Consider the following 15814-nt stretch of genomic DNA (forward strand, 5'->3'; position numbering starts at 1 on the left):
CAGTGACGCTATCGAGTCTGAGCGGCTAATGATATTTCTATATGATCTACCGATTCTTTTATACGCCGATAGACAATGGTGGAGGCCGGGCGGTCGCCCAACCTACCTGGGAGCTATCTACGCCCCCGGGTGTGTTGACTGCGCGTATATTGGCAGCAACAGACCAACGGGAACTAAATTTTTAATGATGCTACAAATTTAGGAATCTTCTGCTTCTTGACGTCTCTAGCTTTTAGCCGAATTTTGATTAACCACCCCCCAGTTTTAGTAATGCTAGAATTCAGGTTAGGCTTCACGTGCTTCGTATGGCTACGAGCCAAACAGGTGCCAAGCAGCCAAGGCTTTCACTTGACAAAGTTGTTGAGCCTTTCCAAATGCATGAAGCAATATGACAAATGCATCAGGTGGCATTTTTATGGGGTGATCGATGTTCATCCTTTCCTATCATCCACCAAGTTAACCCAATTGAAGTTTGTTAGGTGGAGCTTTCTGGAAAGGCCCTTGGAACAACACTCTTGTTAGGAAATGTGGACTATGGTTGTGTTTAGTTCCACGCTAAAATTGGAAGTTTGAATAAATTGAAACGATGTGACGGAAAAGTTGGAAGTTTGTGTATAAGTAATTTCGATGTGACGGAAAAGTTAAAAGTTTGAAGAAAAATGTTGAAATCTAAACAGGGTGTACATATGTCACCACTGCATGCTAGTACTAATTGTACTGTTGTACAGGAACCACCAAATTCCATTAACCCCAGTCGCCGGGTGTTGGAGGGGGTAGAAAGGCCCCGCCACCGCCGTCTTTGCTGCCACCTGGCTTTGCCGGCGGCTGCTCGGGTAGCAGCGAGGCGGAGGAGGCGAGGGAGAGGAGGCCGGCGGCGGGGCAGCCTTGAGTTGCCGCCCATGTCGCCCTGGAGCGGAGCGAGGGTTCATTGCTTGTTTAGTTTAATTGGAACCTATAGGTCTAGGTCTATCAGGCACAATAATTCTGATTTGAATGGTACAAGTACTCAAACTTGCAGTATAATAAAAGTTCGGATGAGATAAGCTCAATTTTCGAACCTGAAAGGTTGTACAATAAATTTTATTTTAAGCTAATTGGAATGATTGATACACACATCTGCCTAGCTTCCTCTATTAGGTTTCGCAACAACATGTAGTACTTCAGAGATACACAAATGCATACAGAGAATCTGATTAATGCTACCTGCTGCGAAAATGCTGAAAAAACTGAAATAATTTGATAGCTACCGTTAGTTAGTATCGATAACATTGTTTAGTTTTTCAAAGGAGATTTTTTAAAAAATATGTACTCCCTCCGTACTCGAAAATTCGAAAGTCGTTTTGGACAGCGACACGGTTTCCAAAACACAACTTTGACTTCTTTTTTCTATAAAAATATTTATTGAAAAGTGTTATATGTATACTTTTATAAAGTATTTTTCAAGACAAATCTATTCATATAATTTTTACATTTTCAAACTCAACAACTTGAGAGTTATTCATGATTTATATTGCTAAGGTTTGACTTAATTAAACATTGTCCTAAACTCTTTATGAGTATGGAGGGAGTATATACATGAGGATTGCTTGCTGTTTCCAGTTTTTATTAAATGTTGGTTGCAGCTCCCATGCCTATCTGTCGAGGAGAAAACAGAAAATGGAAATTAAACCATGAGAATGCACGGATTGATGGGCACGAACTCCTTTCAGTTTCAGTGCTGTTCTCATGGAGTGATGGATGGAAATGCTCTTCTTTCCCAACTCCAACTGAAATTTAAGTTTTAACCAAATTTTAGCTTCCCCAGAATTCGGTAACTTCAAAAGTTAAGACTCTGGTTTCACGTGTTTTTTGAAGTGTGGTAACGGACCAAACAAGCCCCCACAAGTCGTTGCGCCTCCCCACACGCATGAACCTAGCAATCCAAATCTTTTTGAACGCTAACTAGCTGACAAATCCAAGGGGTGAAGCTTAAGCTGCGATCGTTTGAGCATATTGCCAAGGCTGAACAGTTGCATGCAAAACGAGTAATATCATTAGCACTTAATTAATTATGTATTAATTATTAAAAAAAATTTAAAATAGATTTATTTATTTAAAAACTTGTATATATAAAGCTTTTGAAAAAACCAAATTGTTTAGCACTTGAAAAATGCATACAAAACTAGAAGTAGCTAATCTACCTTGCTAGGCTTGGTGTGTTCTCACCTGTATTTTTCCAACTTCTGCTCTCTCGTTTTTCACAAACACGCTTTCTAAATTGCTAAATGATATAATTTTAAAAATATATATATATAAAAGTTGCTTTCAAAATAATACTAATTTGTTTTTAAAATTGTTAAGCTAATAATTAGTTAGTTATGCGATAATGAGTTTACATGTTCTTCGTGCGCTGTAGAAAGGTTCCGATTTTCCGAACCTTTGTAATTAATCGAACACAGCTTGTTTCATCCACCATGTCACCTCTTGATCAAAGTGATCCAGACAAGTTCGTTTGCTGGAGCTTTCAACAAATCAAGTCGATCTCCTCCTCTCCCTAAGCTGGAACGTGTAGTACAGCCGTCAGCAAACTCAGCATGATTCCTCACAACCAAGTCGTCGCTTCTCTTCTCTTCTTCTCCGGACGCTACAAATCAAAACTGCGTGCCTCAGCCTGTCAGCATCAACCGCCAGCGGAGTATGGACGCCGTCATGGCTGCCTCTCTCGTTCTTATCCTTTGTTTTTCTTTTTTTTCTCCCCCAATTTTCTTGGCAAGAAGGTTTACCTTTTGTTTCTTATTTTGCTTCTTTGATTTTAGGGAGGTTTGTTTTTCTTTGGGACCAAGCATGGAAGGGGAAATTAAAATTGCTTGGAGCATGGTTATACAAAGAAAAGCCAACGGCGTGATGGTGACAAATACTCCAGTTTTAGTCTCTCATTTCGACCTGAGTTTAGTCTCGATCCGAGACGAGCGTTTGAGACTAACTAAATTCTTGAAATAGAACATTCCAAAACACTGAATTTGAACTCCACGGCGGCATAGCTCATGATATAAATTCTCGCAAAACCGACTAGTACAATACCGTAACTATTTTCATGCCACCGAAAATCTTAGGAAAATCTTTTAAAAGGAAGTCAACTACGAACGCGATACTCCTGGATAGTTCTAAGAGATCGCGCGGTGCAGACGATATCATCGTCGATACTCTATGAACTTGTCAATGAAGGAAATAGCAATGGAGTGTGACACTTGGCTATTGCAAGTTTCAGTGGCTTGGATTCAATTCCTTGCGTTTCCAAGCAACGAGAGAGAGAGAGAGAGAGAGGGTTGGGCGGTTGGCTGCCTCTCACTCCCCTCCCAACCGTCAGAGGTATAGATTACTTCATGTTAGTAAATGCCTAGCTCCATCACATTAGTACTATAATCTGTGGATATCTGGTCGGATCAAAAGGGAAAATTCGTCCTCCTACAGGCCTCAAGGATAGAAAAAAAAATAACTTAGGTCAAAAACTGTATGCTATTATTTTTAAGTACTCCTTCCTAAGGAAATGTAGAAAACATGAGATTATCTCAAAGTTGTAAAGTTGTTCGTCATTGAAAACATTTTTATTTCCACCGCAACTGAATGTAATTTTATCCAGATTTTATCACCTAAACTAAAGGACTCCTAATATGAGTGAGCGGGAGAGGGATAGATTGGCTAGAGGAAGGGTTTGCAAAACTGCTAGTAACCGCGCGGTTACTGCGGTTACCGGGGGTACGGTAAAAGAAACACCGCAATAGCCTCCTTAAATTCAAATAAATTTAATTTTTTTTGAAATTTTGATAAATTTTACACGGTTTCGTACGGTTTGCCACGGTTACCATGGTTACTGCGCAATAACCGTGCTTACCCCCGGCGGTTTAGGAAACCCTGGGCTAGAGTTAGAAGTCCTATAAAACAGGCCCCCTCTATGTCAAAATTCATTGACTAGCTTAGCATTTTCACCCCCAAAGCTAGATCACAAACCTTATCTTCCATGTTCCCTCCGTTTCATATTATTTTACATGTTCCCTCCGTTTTATATTGTAGTCATTTTAATTTTTTAGACCAGTTTTACTAAGTTTATAAAAAATATAATACCATTTCTAACCCAAAACAAATGTATTATCAAAACATATATGCTAGATTTAATAAAACTAATTTGATGTTTTAAATGCTACTAAAATTTTCAAGAAACTTAGTTAAACTTTAAAAGTTTCAACATGGTATAAAAAGTCAAAACGGCTCACACAATACGATGAAACATAGGGGAGCTAGAAACAGAGGGAGAAGTCCATAAACGAGAGGATCTCGTCATCTCCCATATGAGAACCAAAAACAAAAACGGAAAGGAAAAGAAGGGCGAGAAGAGAAGCAATCAAGCAAAGCAAATGTGAGGTTTACTCGGTGCCGACCTTATCTCCCTTCCTTCCTTCCTTCCTCGCCAGTCGCCACCGATGGCAACGTGCTTCCATCGCCTCACGCAACGCTCCACAGCTAATTAATTACCAATAATCGACCAATTAACTAAAACCTCCAGATCCAACGCCAATGTCAACCACTCTACACCGGCCAAGATCCCGGCGCAAATCCGGCAGCAGGTTGTGTTTCTCTTGCAGCAAGAACTGACCCAGAAAATTTCTCAAGAAATCATAACACGAGATGGTTTAATTTTGAGACAAAAGATGGACTCTGCAATCTGCACCTCAAACGGCTGGTCATAATATGTACAATGGATGGATTATTGCTACTAATAAGTGAACGATGGAGGATGGAGGAGAAGATCCAAGATCACCATCCCCTTCAATCCTCCATGGTTTTCTTGGACAAAAACACCACACTCATCATCATCATCATCCTCACAACAACAACAACAACAGATTGGGGAGAGATAGAGAGAGGAGAGGAGCTTCACATCTCACCACGAACTCACCACCAGCTTCCTCTCCTTCTCTTCTCCTTGTGATTCTTTCTTGTGCACATACTACTGTTCTAGTAGAGTAGAGTAGAGTAGTATTTGGTTGTATGTAGTAGAGATCTCCTTGAGGCGGAGCAGCTGGATCCAGAACGAGATCTTGGATCTTGGCGGGGTTCGTCGTCAATGGCGGATCGGATCGGATCGGATCAGATGCGGACGGCGGCGACGGAGAAGGCGAATCCGGCGAACTCTGGAGGTGGGCGGACCACGGTCCAGTTCTTGGTCTTTACGTCGAACACCCAGAGGGCGTGGCGGCCGGACCCGCCGTCGGAGTCCTCGATGGCGCCGGTGACGACGACGCGCTCGCCGCCGCCGACGCAGACGGCGCGGGCGGTGCCGGCCTTGAGGCCCGGCGGGGAGGGGCCGACCTCGCGCCACCCGCCGCGCGACCCGAGCCACTCCATCACGGCGGCGCCCTCGATGCACCAGACGCGGCCGCGGACCACGACGTGGGCGGCGGAGGGAGGGGCGCGGACGCGGTCGAGGCGGCGCCACGCGCGCGCCGCCGGGTCGAACCACTCGGCGTCGCGCTCGAACCCGCCCTGCCTCGCCGTGCGGTACCCGCTCACGGCGAGGAACCTGTCGCCGGCGACGGTCGCCATCCCGTCGCACTCGTCCCGCTCCTCCGACATGTCCGGGAGCGGGTCCCACGCGTCCGCCACGGCGTCGTACGCCTCCGCCGTCTTGAGCGCGTTCTTGTGCTTGTCGTGCCCGCCCGCCACGTAGATCCTCCCGCCGGCCTCCGCGCACGCGAAGAAGGACCTCGCCGACCGCATCGGCGGCGCGCTCCGCCACACGCCGGTGGAGGCGTCGAGCACGTGGACGTCCGCCACGGGCTCGAACGTCTCGGGGTCCCACCCGCCGAGCACCGCCAGGCGCGTCCCCACCGCGGCGCACTGCGCGAACATGGGCACCGGCGGCGCCGCCTTCTCCCGCCTCCACTCCCCCGTCGTCACGTTGTACACCGCCACCCCGTACGCCGGGGAGTTCGCCGGCGCGTCGCCGTCCTCCTTCGCCTCCTCCGCGGCCGCCGCAGCCGCTGCGGGGTTCGCGAACTGGAGCAGGTACACCAAATCCTCGTTGGCGCCAGCCTCGGCGCGCGCCATGGCGAACGCGGGCGTCGCCGCCGCGCTCCTCCACCCGCGGCACACGCGCCGCATCGCCCGGTGAGACCCGTGCTGGACGCGCGCCAGGCAGTCGACGGCGACGTCGTCGGGCATCCCCGGGATGAGCTCGACGTGCTCGACGGCGACGCCGCCGGCGTCGCGCTCCAGCGCACGGCTCCTCGGGCTCCTCATTTTTTTTTCTCTGATTTTTTTCTCTTTTTTTTGCTGCTTCTGGATCTGTGGGTCGCCTCTCTCTGGGGGGAGAGGAGTGGTTTAAATAGAGCTCACTCAACGCTACGTGGCGCCTTCTGATTGGTGGATCTCCACCGCTAGCGAAATTTAATGAAAATTAAATTTTAAAAATGAAAGCAACCTGTTTGGAAAGCCTGTTTTTCTGCCGGTTCAACATGCTGCTCTTCATAAAAAAAGTTTCTTTTGTTGCTTAAAGAGGGGCTTGAATTACAGGTAATGATCATTAGTGGAAATCCTTTTTGTTTTACTTTTTTTGTTTGTTTGTATGCAAGGATGAGGTGTAATTGAGTAGAAGTAGATCAGAACAAGTACACAGGGAAATGAAAAGAAAAGAAAGAGTGAGCTGGAAAACTTGATCTTGTGGTTTTTGATGATGGAACTATGGAAAAGGTGATATTGACTAGTAAGTGCCTTTTTGCCTGAAAAATTAGTTGCTGCCTAAATTTTTTTTATGGCCAAAAGAAAAGCTTCATTTTTCCTTGCTACTTCTATAATAGTAGAACAGTCCATGACAACCTGACAAGGCCTTTGTATTCTTATGTTGAATTATTGCAGTGCCTATAATGAGAGTGTTTTTTTTACTCCATTTCATTTTGCCTGACTTTTTATGACAACATTTTCCTCTTAGCATTATTTGATTTAATTAATTAGCAGCTCACTTATCGTTAAGTTAAAAAGGAATTTATTCACCGTGGTGGTGTTAATTATAGCGCTTAGATTATAATTACTAGTAATTAAGGAGATACTAGCCAGTCCGTCTTGACATGAATAATAATAATAACAATAATTCTCTTTCAATTATTTAGCTCGAATTCTCTTACCTGAAAAATTCCATTTTGATGTCCCACTAATATAAATCTCCAGCGCGCTTAAAACGAGAGTCCATAACAGCATCCGAATCTCCCATAAAGAAAAAACTCAATAAATTAATCACATGCTGTCACCATATAGACCAGCAAAGCACACTGTTCCTAAATTCTTATCCCAAATTTGACTAGATGGCATTGTAGACTTATTCTTTGTCCAACTTGGTGCTCTTCTTGAACACCCCCAGAATAAAATCCAGACAATGGAAAAAACATATTATGGACCCAAATTTTCCACCCCCAAAAGATGCCATCCAAACTTGGTCCATGGAAACAATAAAAGAACCTCCTGATGCAAAGGATCAATCAGTGACAGTGATGTCAAAATTATCCTTGAGTGATTTGTTTTTTCTGCAATCAGTGAATGTGATGAGGCTTCTGGGGTGTGTGGGGCTGAGAAGGTTGAGATGAACATGGAGATGGAGGTGGATTTGGATTAGGATAAGGATGAGGGTGGAGAGGAGAGGAGGCTCATGTGAGGTGGAAGGAGAATGGTCTACATCACTTGCTTCAGTGTTCAGGTTTGTTCAGCTGTTAAGAGGGTCAGGGCCTACGCTGCTTACCCTTGGTTGAAAAATCCAATTTCTACCGCGAACTTGGGCCCTGTTGGAAACTTACGATTTTAAGAGTAATTAATTGGTAGTCAGCTCTTAATAATCTAGAGGCTGAAAAACCTACTACCTCCATCTGCTCTTGATAGTCATATTTCATCTTAGCACATAAACCAAGGATAAGTAATTCTACTTATCATCCATTTAAACATGCTACTAGTCATTCCTCGTAAACAAGCGATTCATTAATATTTACATTTCTCCATGCCCCTTAGCCAATCTTGTGTGGAAGAATAGAGAGATATGCATTAAATCCGAGAAATTTATTAAGAGGATAGGTTGTTGGATTGAAATATGCCTATCAAAAATAAATTTTTTAAATTTGGAAATATGACTATCAAAAGTAGATGAAGGGAGTAGTTTCTAACTAATAATATCTAAATTCTACAATTACAAATTCTTAAATTCTAAGTGAAATTTTAGACTGTTTAGGGGAGCTTCTAGCAGCTGAAGATTCTTATATAAGCTGCAGCTGTCAGAGCAAGTACAATAGCAGGCTATAAGCCAGCTATAAATATATTTTAAAGAGATAAAGGAAGAGAAAAGAGTAGCGGGCTACAGATCTGTAGCCAGCTGCAGCACGGACTCCAAGACATAATGTGTGTATGACAGGTGGAACCAGATATTAATAATATCGTAAACAACTATTGTATGAATTGACTATTACGTTGGCTATAGATGATTTGGAGTTAGTAGTGGGCTGTGCTATTAAACTTGCTCTCAGAAACTCTCTTGATAGACTCTCAAAACCTATCAGAGGGGACTTTTAGCAGTTATAGCTTTTTCCATATTCTCTAGCTCTCGTAAATAGTGTAGATTCTAGATTTTGAGAATCTAAATAAAAAATGAATTACAAGCCAGAATGTGGAAAAACCCAACTTATTTTTAGATTTACAGATGTTGACTATCAAATCAGTTGCTTCTCCGAATTTTAAGCTCACAAAACAAAACCATGTTTAGGTTCATAGCTATAAGTTCTTTTTTTTTTGAACTCCTTATCAGCCATTTATTTAATTCATCCATTGCCAACTGGATTAGCTATAAATTGTATTACCACCACTTCTTCCTTTTTCTTAAATATATTCCTTGCATAACACATATAGGTGGTGTTTGGGAAGGAGGGACTGAACTTTAGTCTCTCCCATAAGAACTTATGCTTTTATGAGAGGGACTAAAATTTAGTCTCTTCTTCCTAAACACCACCATAGCTTTGTGTGATAATTGTTTCATGTAATATGAAAATATTTTCTACTAATTAAATCAATACCACAATATTCTGAGGTTTAGTATGGACTAGTATGAAGCAAATCGAACCACAATTCTTTTTATTTGTACCTTTTGGCACATGTGGGCCACCTAAAAGTCACAGTGGGCCCCACAATGCAGATCTAAAAGGAACTTAGCTAGAGAGGAGGAGGACCGCTTGGTGTTGAGTCATCACTCAGCAGTGATCAGTGGATCACACCAAGGGCATGAAATGATCAGCCAAGCTAAGCTGGTTATCAAGCAAAGCAAAAGCACAAGCTTCTAGAAGCTCAAGTAGGAGATAGGAGTGTGAGTTGTCCGTCTACCTTTTGAGCTGTTGCCACTTCGTTTTCAGGTTCAGTGATGGAGTGAAGATCAGATCAAAGGAGACTGCATGTCATGAGTGTCTCCAGAAGCAAGCGTGCATGCTCTGCAGAGGTTTGTTTCTTTTGTAATTCTGGATATGTTGGTTTTTTTTTTAAAAAAAACTGGATATGTTGGTAGGGTATGCTTTTCCAAAGGAATCATTTGGGTTACAGGGACAAACAAATCCAAGCTAGTACTTCCTCCATCCTATAATATAGTAACCGGATATCCAGATTTGTTGTATTATGAGATGTCCCATCCGATATTAGATTGCTATATTATGTGACGGAGGGAGTATTAATTTTGTGGAGGATGTGATTTTTTAAGATTGTCTCGGGGGAAGTGGAGTAAATTATGATGAAAAACCATAAAAGTTGTGTGGAAACCACGTAAACATTTAGCTACTCTAGAATGCTTTTAACTGAATAATATGGGTTATACCACTGACAACTGGGATATTAGTTTTGTAGAGGTGTGATATGCAAGATTGCCTCGAGAAAAGTGGCAGAGATCTGCCACTCTGATTTCCTTTTCCAATTTTCCTTTTTCGAGTTGAAAAATCGAGCTAAAAAACTAGATTAATTAGATTATGTTCCAAGAGAATATTAGTAGTCGTCAGTCATGTGGAAAGATTCTCCCGGTTCCTGTGTGATAGAAAAGGTACGTTTTCTTCGTTGGAAATAAATAGTTGTGGCGGTATTGTTGGAGAGAAGAGAACGCCAAGTCGGCAACTGTGTCTCGTGCGATCTCTAGCTCTCAAATCTCACCATTTTGGCTGCATTTGCTTGCGGATATGAATAGTTTGTCAAATTTGATATACGCACGTATTTTCTCTGTCCTAAAATAAATCTAATCTTAAAGATAAATATGGACAATGGACATAGGACAGAGGTGAAGTACAAAGTCTGTGTGATTTCAACCTGCTTTATTGGTTGCTCATATTCCCTAATAAACCAAAACAACTTACTATTAAAAAATAAAAATTAATTTGTAGATAAAACTTTTATATATGTGTTTTTAGCGACTTAAGTTAATGCTGAAAAAAATTACGTTGCAAATAGTTTAAAATCAACTTCAAAATTAAGTTTGAAAATTTAAATTTTTTTCTTTGGTTTTGGCTTATTAGGGCAACCAATAGGGCTAAACATCTTCCATGTTTTTTTTATTTTCTTTATTGAAACAGTACCATAGTCCCAAGGCTTTGATCATCTAATTAGTTAATTGAGATTACCAGCTTAATTAATGCTATCTCCACATACTCCACTAAGATGATACCCGCAAGAAAACTATTTCTTTGCAAGAGGGCAACCGTAAGATCCAGCTTCTAGAACAGGGGGCCTTGCATTGGGTGGTTTAATTATAGCACACAGATATATGTAGATATTTTCAGTGTGTTGTGTTGCATCTTGTCTGAAGAAAAACATATTCATGCTGTCATCCTCTTGAGATGGAGATGGGCCGGGGAAAAAGGTAGTGTCCTTTACAACATGTTAATTAATTAACTAATTAATTATGTTCTCGTTCGATGATAGTTTCAATCCAGTACTCCTCAATCATATCGAATCCAGCGGTTAGGGCATACAGTAGATATAAACAGCGGTCTAATTGGAGGACATGGGATATACTGCAAGATATACTATAGTACTAGATTGTAGAGTTTCATGGAGAGAGACAATGATACACTAGCTAACATGCATAATTAATTTCAATTGTTATGATTAATGGGTTTAACCATCAGTCGCCGTGTGTATGACGACATTGAACCCAATTTCAATACTGAGTTTAACAGTAATTACATATATATTTTTAAAATAATCTATGCAACTTAAAATTATATTTCTAAATAAATAGACAAGGCAACCTGCATGACGTACAAACCGACGCTATTTAATAACATAGTTTGTATAGCTATATCCCAACTTTAACCTAGTGCGGTAATATTTGTCTTGCCATGACAAACCGACAACTATAGTAGAAGCCGCCCACTGCCATCATGGAAAGAAATCCAACTCGGAAAAGTATTTAGAAAAACGATATAAAATACAAAATGATTTGTCCACTGATGCTCATGTCTGCATGCATCATGCTACTTGCCCAGATTTGGAGAAAAATCGGTGGAGGTGTTCACTTCACCGATTCTTTTGTCATGTTGAAGGGTCCTAAGATTTATGTTATATATGTAATTCATGTGCTCACAATTTATTATTAATTACCATTACTCTGGATATTGGGCACTAGCTTTCCTCCTTGATAACTAAATCGACCACCAGGTCTTGGCAAAGGACAGTCCATGCAATCAACCACTTGACCCTAATCTATCACCAAAGCTAGAATTGAAAACTATAAATGACATGGATATATGCAACTTGGCAACTTGGCTTTTGGATGATGAAGAGAAGAAAAAGGGAGAAAAAGGTGGGCGCTCGATTCCCGTTAGCGCTCCCGGTTCAGCGCATCCTTTATCACTAAACAAGTGGAAAACAAAAACCGCCAACTAATTAAATTATTAATGTTCGTTTGCGTATCTACTTCTGTTGCACCGCCCTTATTTTGTCCTAAAATTTCCATGTACGTAATCAATTACACCAGGTTGAAAATGGGGAAAACATTATTCTTTGATTTTCTCATGGTGAAAAATATTATATTATTATTGCCATGGTAATTGTGAACTTGGGCAGGGTGTGAACCGCGGTGGAGATTAGCAGTTGACCTAGAACACTGGAGAAGTGAATTCAACTATAGTGCTATAATAAACCAATAAGTTTCTCCATAATTTTAGGAGTATTCGTTGGATTAGGATCACATTTTTAAGGAAGAAAATGACAACAGCTTGTATAGATTACTACGGGGAAAACTTAAAAAGAAAAGGGAAAAAAACCTGGTGGGCCCGAGCCCACATGGGGCAGGCAGGCAGGCGGGTGTTCGGCGGCCGGCCGGTGGGCCCGGCTCTCCCGCTGGGTGGACAAGTCGTCGGTGGGCCCACCTTACCAGCCGCGGGCCCCACCACCGCCTCTCATTCATGTACTTTCAATCGTCCAGTACGGGACAAAGAAAAGAGGGATAGTTATTACTTGCAGTAAAAAAATGAGAAACGGATTTAGGATCGGTGGGGCCCACCTGGTAGTCACTTTTCCAGCTCACCCGTTCCAATCCTTCCACGTAGGACGGCATCACTTGACCTGGACAATGCTTTATTGAACCGGTGGATATTAGCCGATTTTCGTAAGGTGTTACCGTGAGTCGTTGGTGTTTATCGGTTTTGGGTGAACTGGTGAAGAGCGATTTACTTCGAAAACGAAAAGATAAACCCTAGTTATTAGGATAGCTCGGCCTCTTTGCGTATCTGTAAGAAAAATCACTTTTAATTTAGATTTGTAGGTAAAAGTTATTTTTTCTAAGACGGAAAAGGTAATATCTTCCTGTACAGTCTACTTGTGGGGGTCTTTCAACGAGTTTCCTTTTCATCATGTACAAAGAAAATGAAAATGAATGTGAGGAAAAAAAGACCAACTGATAGAGATAGCAAGACGATAAGAATTAACTGGTTGGACTGATGGATGTGTGAGACGAGCAAACTTTATTACACAATTGAAGTATCAAGGCATAGTACCATAGTACTCCACCTAGCTAGTTAGTCACCAAGTCATGTTGATAAGGCAGAGTGACATGTCAAAGCCGCTAATAATCTCTACTATTATAAAAATTGAAGATGTTTTTGCTACGTTATCTGTATATGAGTCGGGTTTTAAATCCGTTCGCTTTTAGAAATACAAAATCTATATTTGAGTCGGTTTTTAAGTTCTTTCGCTTTTAAAAATATAGAAGGAATCGTATAAGAAATCTTTTTAAAAACCTCGCATATTAACTTGAGACAATTGGAATCCTAATTACAGCTCATGATTTTCTAACAAACTATTTATCCAAGCGAGTTTAACACAGTGAATTTCATCTCAACTAAACCATATAACAATAATAAGATTAAAATATTCTTCACTCGTTGCAACGTACGGATATTTTTTCAGTAAATCTATATATAAGACGGAGTCTAATCTAATAGTATGAGTAAGTTAATATTAAAACATCGCACTGGTTTAACAATCTCTTATTGATACCCTACTAAACGAAAAATATACGTAATTTTCACCACTTGTTATTCACATCTATCGGCCAAGGACGACCAAGCATTTGCACATGGTGCCCTAAAAGCTAACATAGACTTTACATATGTACATTTGAGTGATACTAACTAATCAAAAGTGCCTAATTTGAGGACACACAACCACTCATCACTGTCCTATCTGATCTAATTAAGCTGCACTTAATTATTCACTCCCAACATCTGAATCACTACTCTACAATGTCCTTTTTCTTGGCGCCTTTCCCATGCAAGGGTCAACATCTGAGCTGGTGACAAGGTTGCATCGTACATTCATATCCAGATCCTCTTGTTGCTCAGCTAGCTAGTTCCATCGATCTCTGCTTCTAGAAGATGTTCCAGCTGCAGTACTATGGCTTTAACCTAGATAGGTACAATACGTTATCGCTCTAATTCCAGGTTAATCAGATGAAACCTCGCATGCTGCTAAAAAAATTGTATATAATAGTACAAATAATATTTAAGAGAGCTAGACAACATAACTTTATATAATTTTCATCTTTGATCGACTATTAAAAAAACTATGGTGGTGTTTGAATGTCATGAAAATAAAGATTAATATGAAGATTAAGTGTTTCACGTAAAACGAGGTTGTAATAACATGTGATTAATTGAGTTCTAATTATTTCAAATTTAAAAAATAGATTAATCTGATATTTTAGAATAACTTTTATATAGAAAGTTTTCGCACGGAACGCACCATTTAGCAGTTTGAAAAGCATGCCACGAGTATCCAAAATTTAATCCAACTTTTGTTAGAGAAAAGAACATGGCCTATAAATAATTAAGATAATGTAGTTTATAATAATTTAAATTATATATAGATTGATCGTCCAAAATTAGAACTAAAATGATGTGGCTCAATAAGAGAAAGAAAAGAAGAAAGATAATATAAATTAATCATCTAAATACAAAGCTAAGATGATATGACTTCATAAGAGAAAAAATGATAGGGTAATTTGGACCATAGATTAATTATCAAGTGTTAGGAACAATTAAGCTAATGTAGCTTAATAGATAATAGAGAAATAATATTAGCTACACTTAATTGAATATGAACTTTAAAAATAAATAGGATTATGACTCTCATCAGTTGAGAGCTGTGACGACTAAAGTGTTAAAAAATAAACGAAGCAACTAAAGCTGATTTACAGTATAAACTTTTACATATGTTACATTATATCAATTTAAAAGAAGGTTAAAAATAGACTACTTCAAAAAAAATCAACTTTAGAATTAATTTTTTGATATGGCTATTTGAATTTAGCTTACTTTAGCTTTTCAACGGCACATAAAGTAAGAAGTCATTCGCACATGGATAATCAAGTATTACTCCCTTCGTTTCAAATTATATGGCACCTCTTTTTAAAGGAAATCAAACTCGGTATTTTTTAACTGATAATCATACTAACCATATCTATGCTAAGCATTACACGTGTTATATCAAGTATTTTCATATTCGTTGGAAGTATAATATGAAATAAATTAATAACTAAAATATGGCATCAAGGATCGTATAAAAAATATAGGTCTTATAATTTAGGATGGAGTGATTAATTATTACAAACTTTAAAAGTGAGTTAATCTGAATTTTTAAAGAAACTTCTATGTAAATAGGATTTTTAAAAGCATACTATTTAACAGTTTAAAAGATGTGCTACCGAATAACGAGCAAATTGTAATTTGGATTTGATGAAAAAAAATGCGATCTGTGGACGACGAGAGTTTTGCTTTAATCCTATATTACTATAAAGTTAATGTCCACTAACCTCTAAAATTCAACTTACAACCATGGTACATTATCACACACTAGTAATAATTGCATATTTAATATCATGCAAACATACAACATCATCTGTAGCTTATTTAATTCTACAAATCAATCTACAAGTATATCTAATCATCATCCCTCACATCTTTTTTACAATATTTTAACAAATCTATCTATCATTTTTTATAGTATTTAACATACACTTATCAATATATTATCAATCTGTTCCACATTAAATCGTGAGTAATGATTTGTTTGTCTGATGATAAATACTAATAAACCCTCACGTTTTATTATTTTTTCCTTATACTTATAGCCGATTGTCCAAAAAAAAAATTAAAAATTACTTAATAATTTCTGCAGCGAAGCGTAGCAAATCATTTCAATCATTGCGACCGATCACATGCCTGCATGAGCACCCGTACCCATCCATCGTGAGATCGATCGATCCCACAATCGCACA

The 15814-nt window shown here is 39.8% G+C and overlaps 1 protein-coding gene across 1 annotated transcript; it reads right to left on the minus strand.

The window, feature by feature from the left end:
- Window positions 1-4666: 4666 nt before the first annotated feature.
- LOC127753730 (F-box/kelch-repeat protein At2g44130-like) lies at window positions 4667-6347 on the minus strand. The gene has a single exon (XM_052279154.1). It carries the CDS (start codon window positions 6274-6276, stop codon window positions 5125-5127), a length of 1152 nt encoding a protein of 383 aa, XP_052135114.1. The 5' UTR covers window positions 6277-6347; the 3' UTR covers window positions 4667-5124.
- Window positions 6348-15814: the final 9467 nt, after the last annotated feature.

This window comes from Oryza glaberrima, chromosome 11, assembly GCF_000147395.1.
Source record: "Oryza glaberrima chromosome 11, OglaRS2, whole genome shotgun sequence".
Taxonomy (NCBI): Eukaryota; Viridiplantae; Streptophyta; class Magnoliopsida; order Poales; family Poaceae; genus Oryza; species Oryza glaberrima.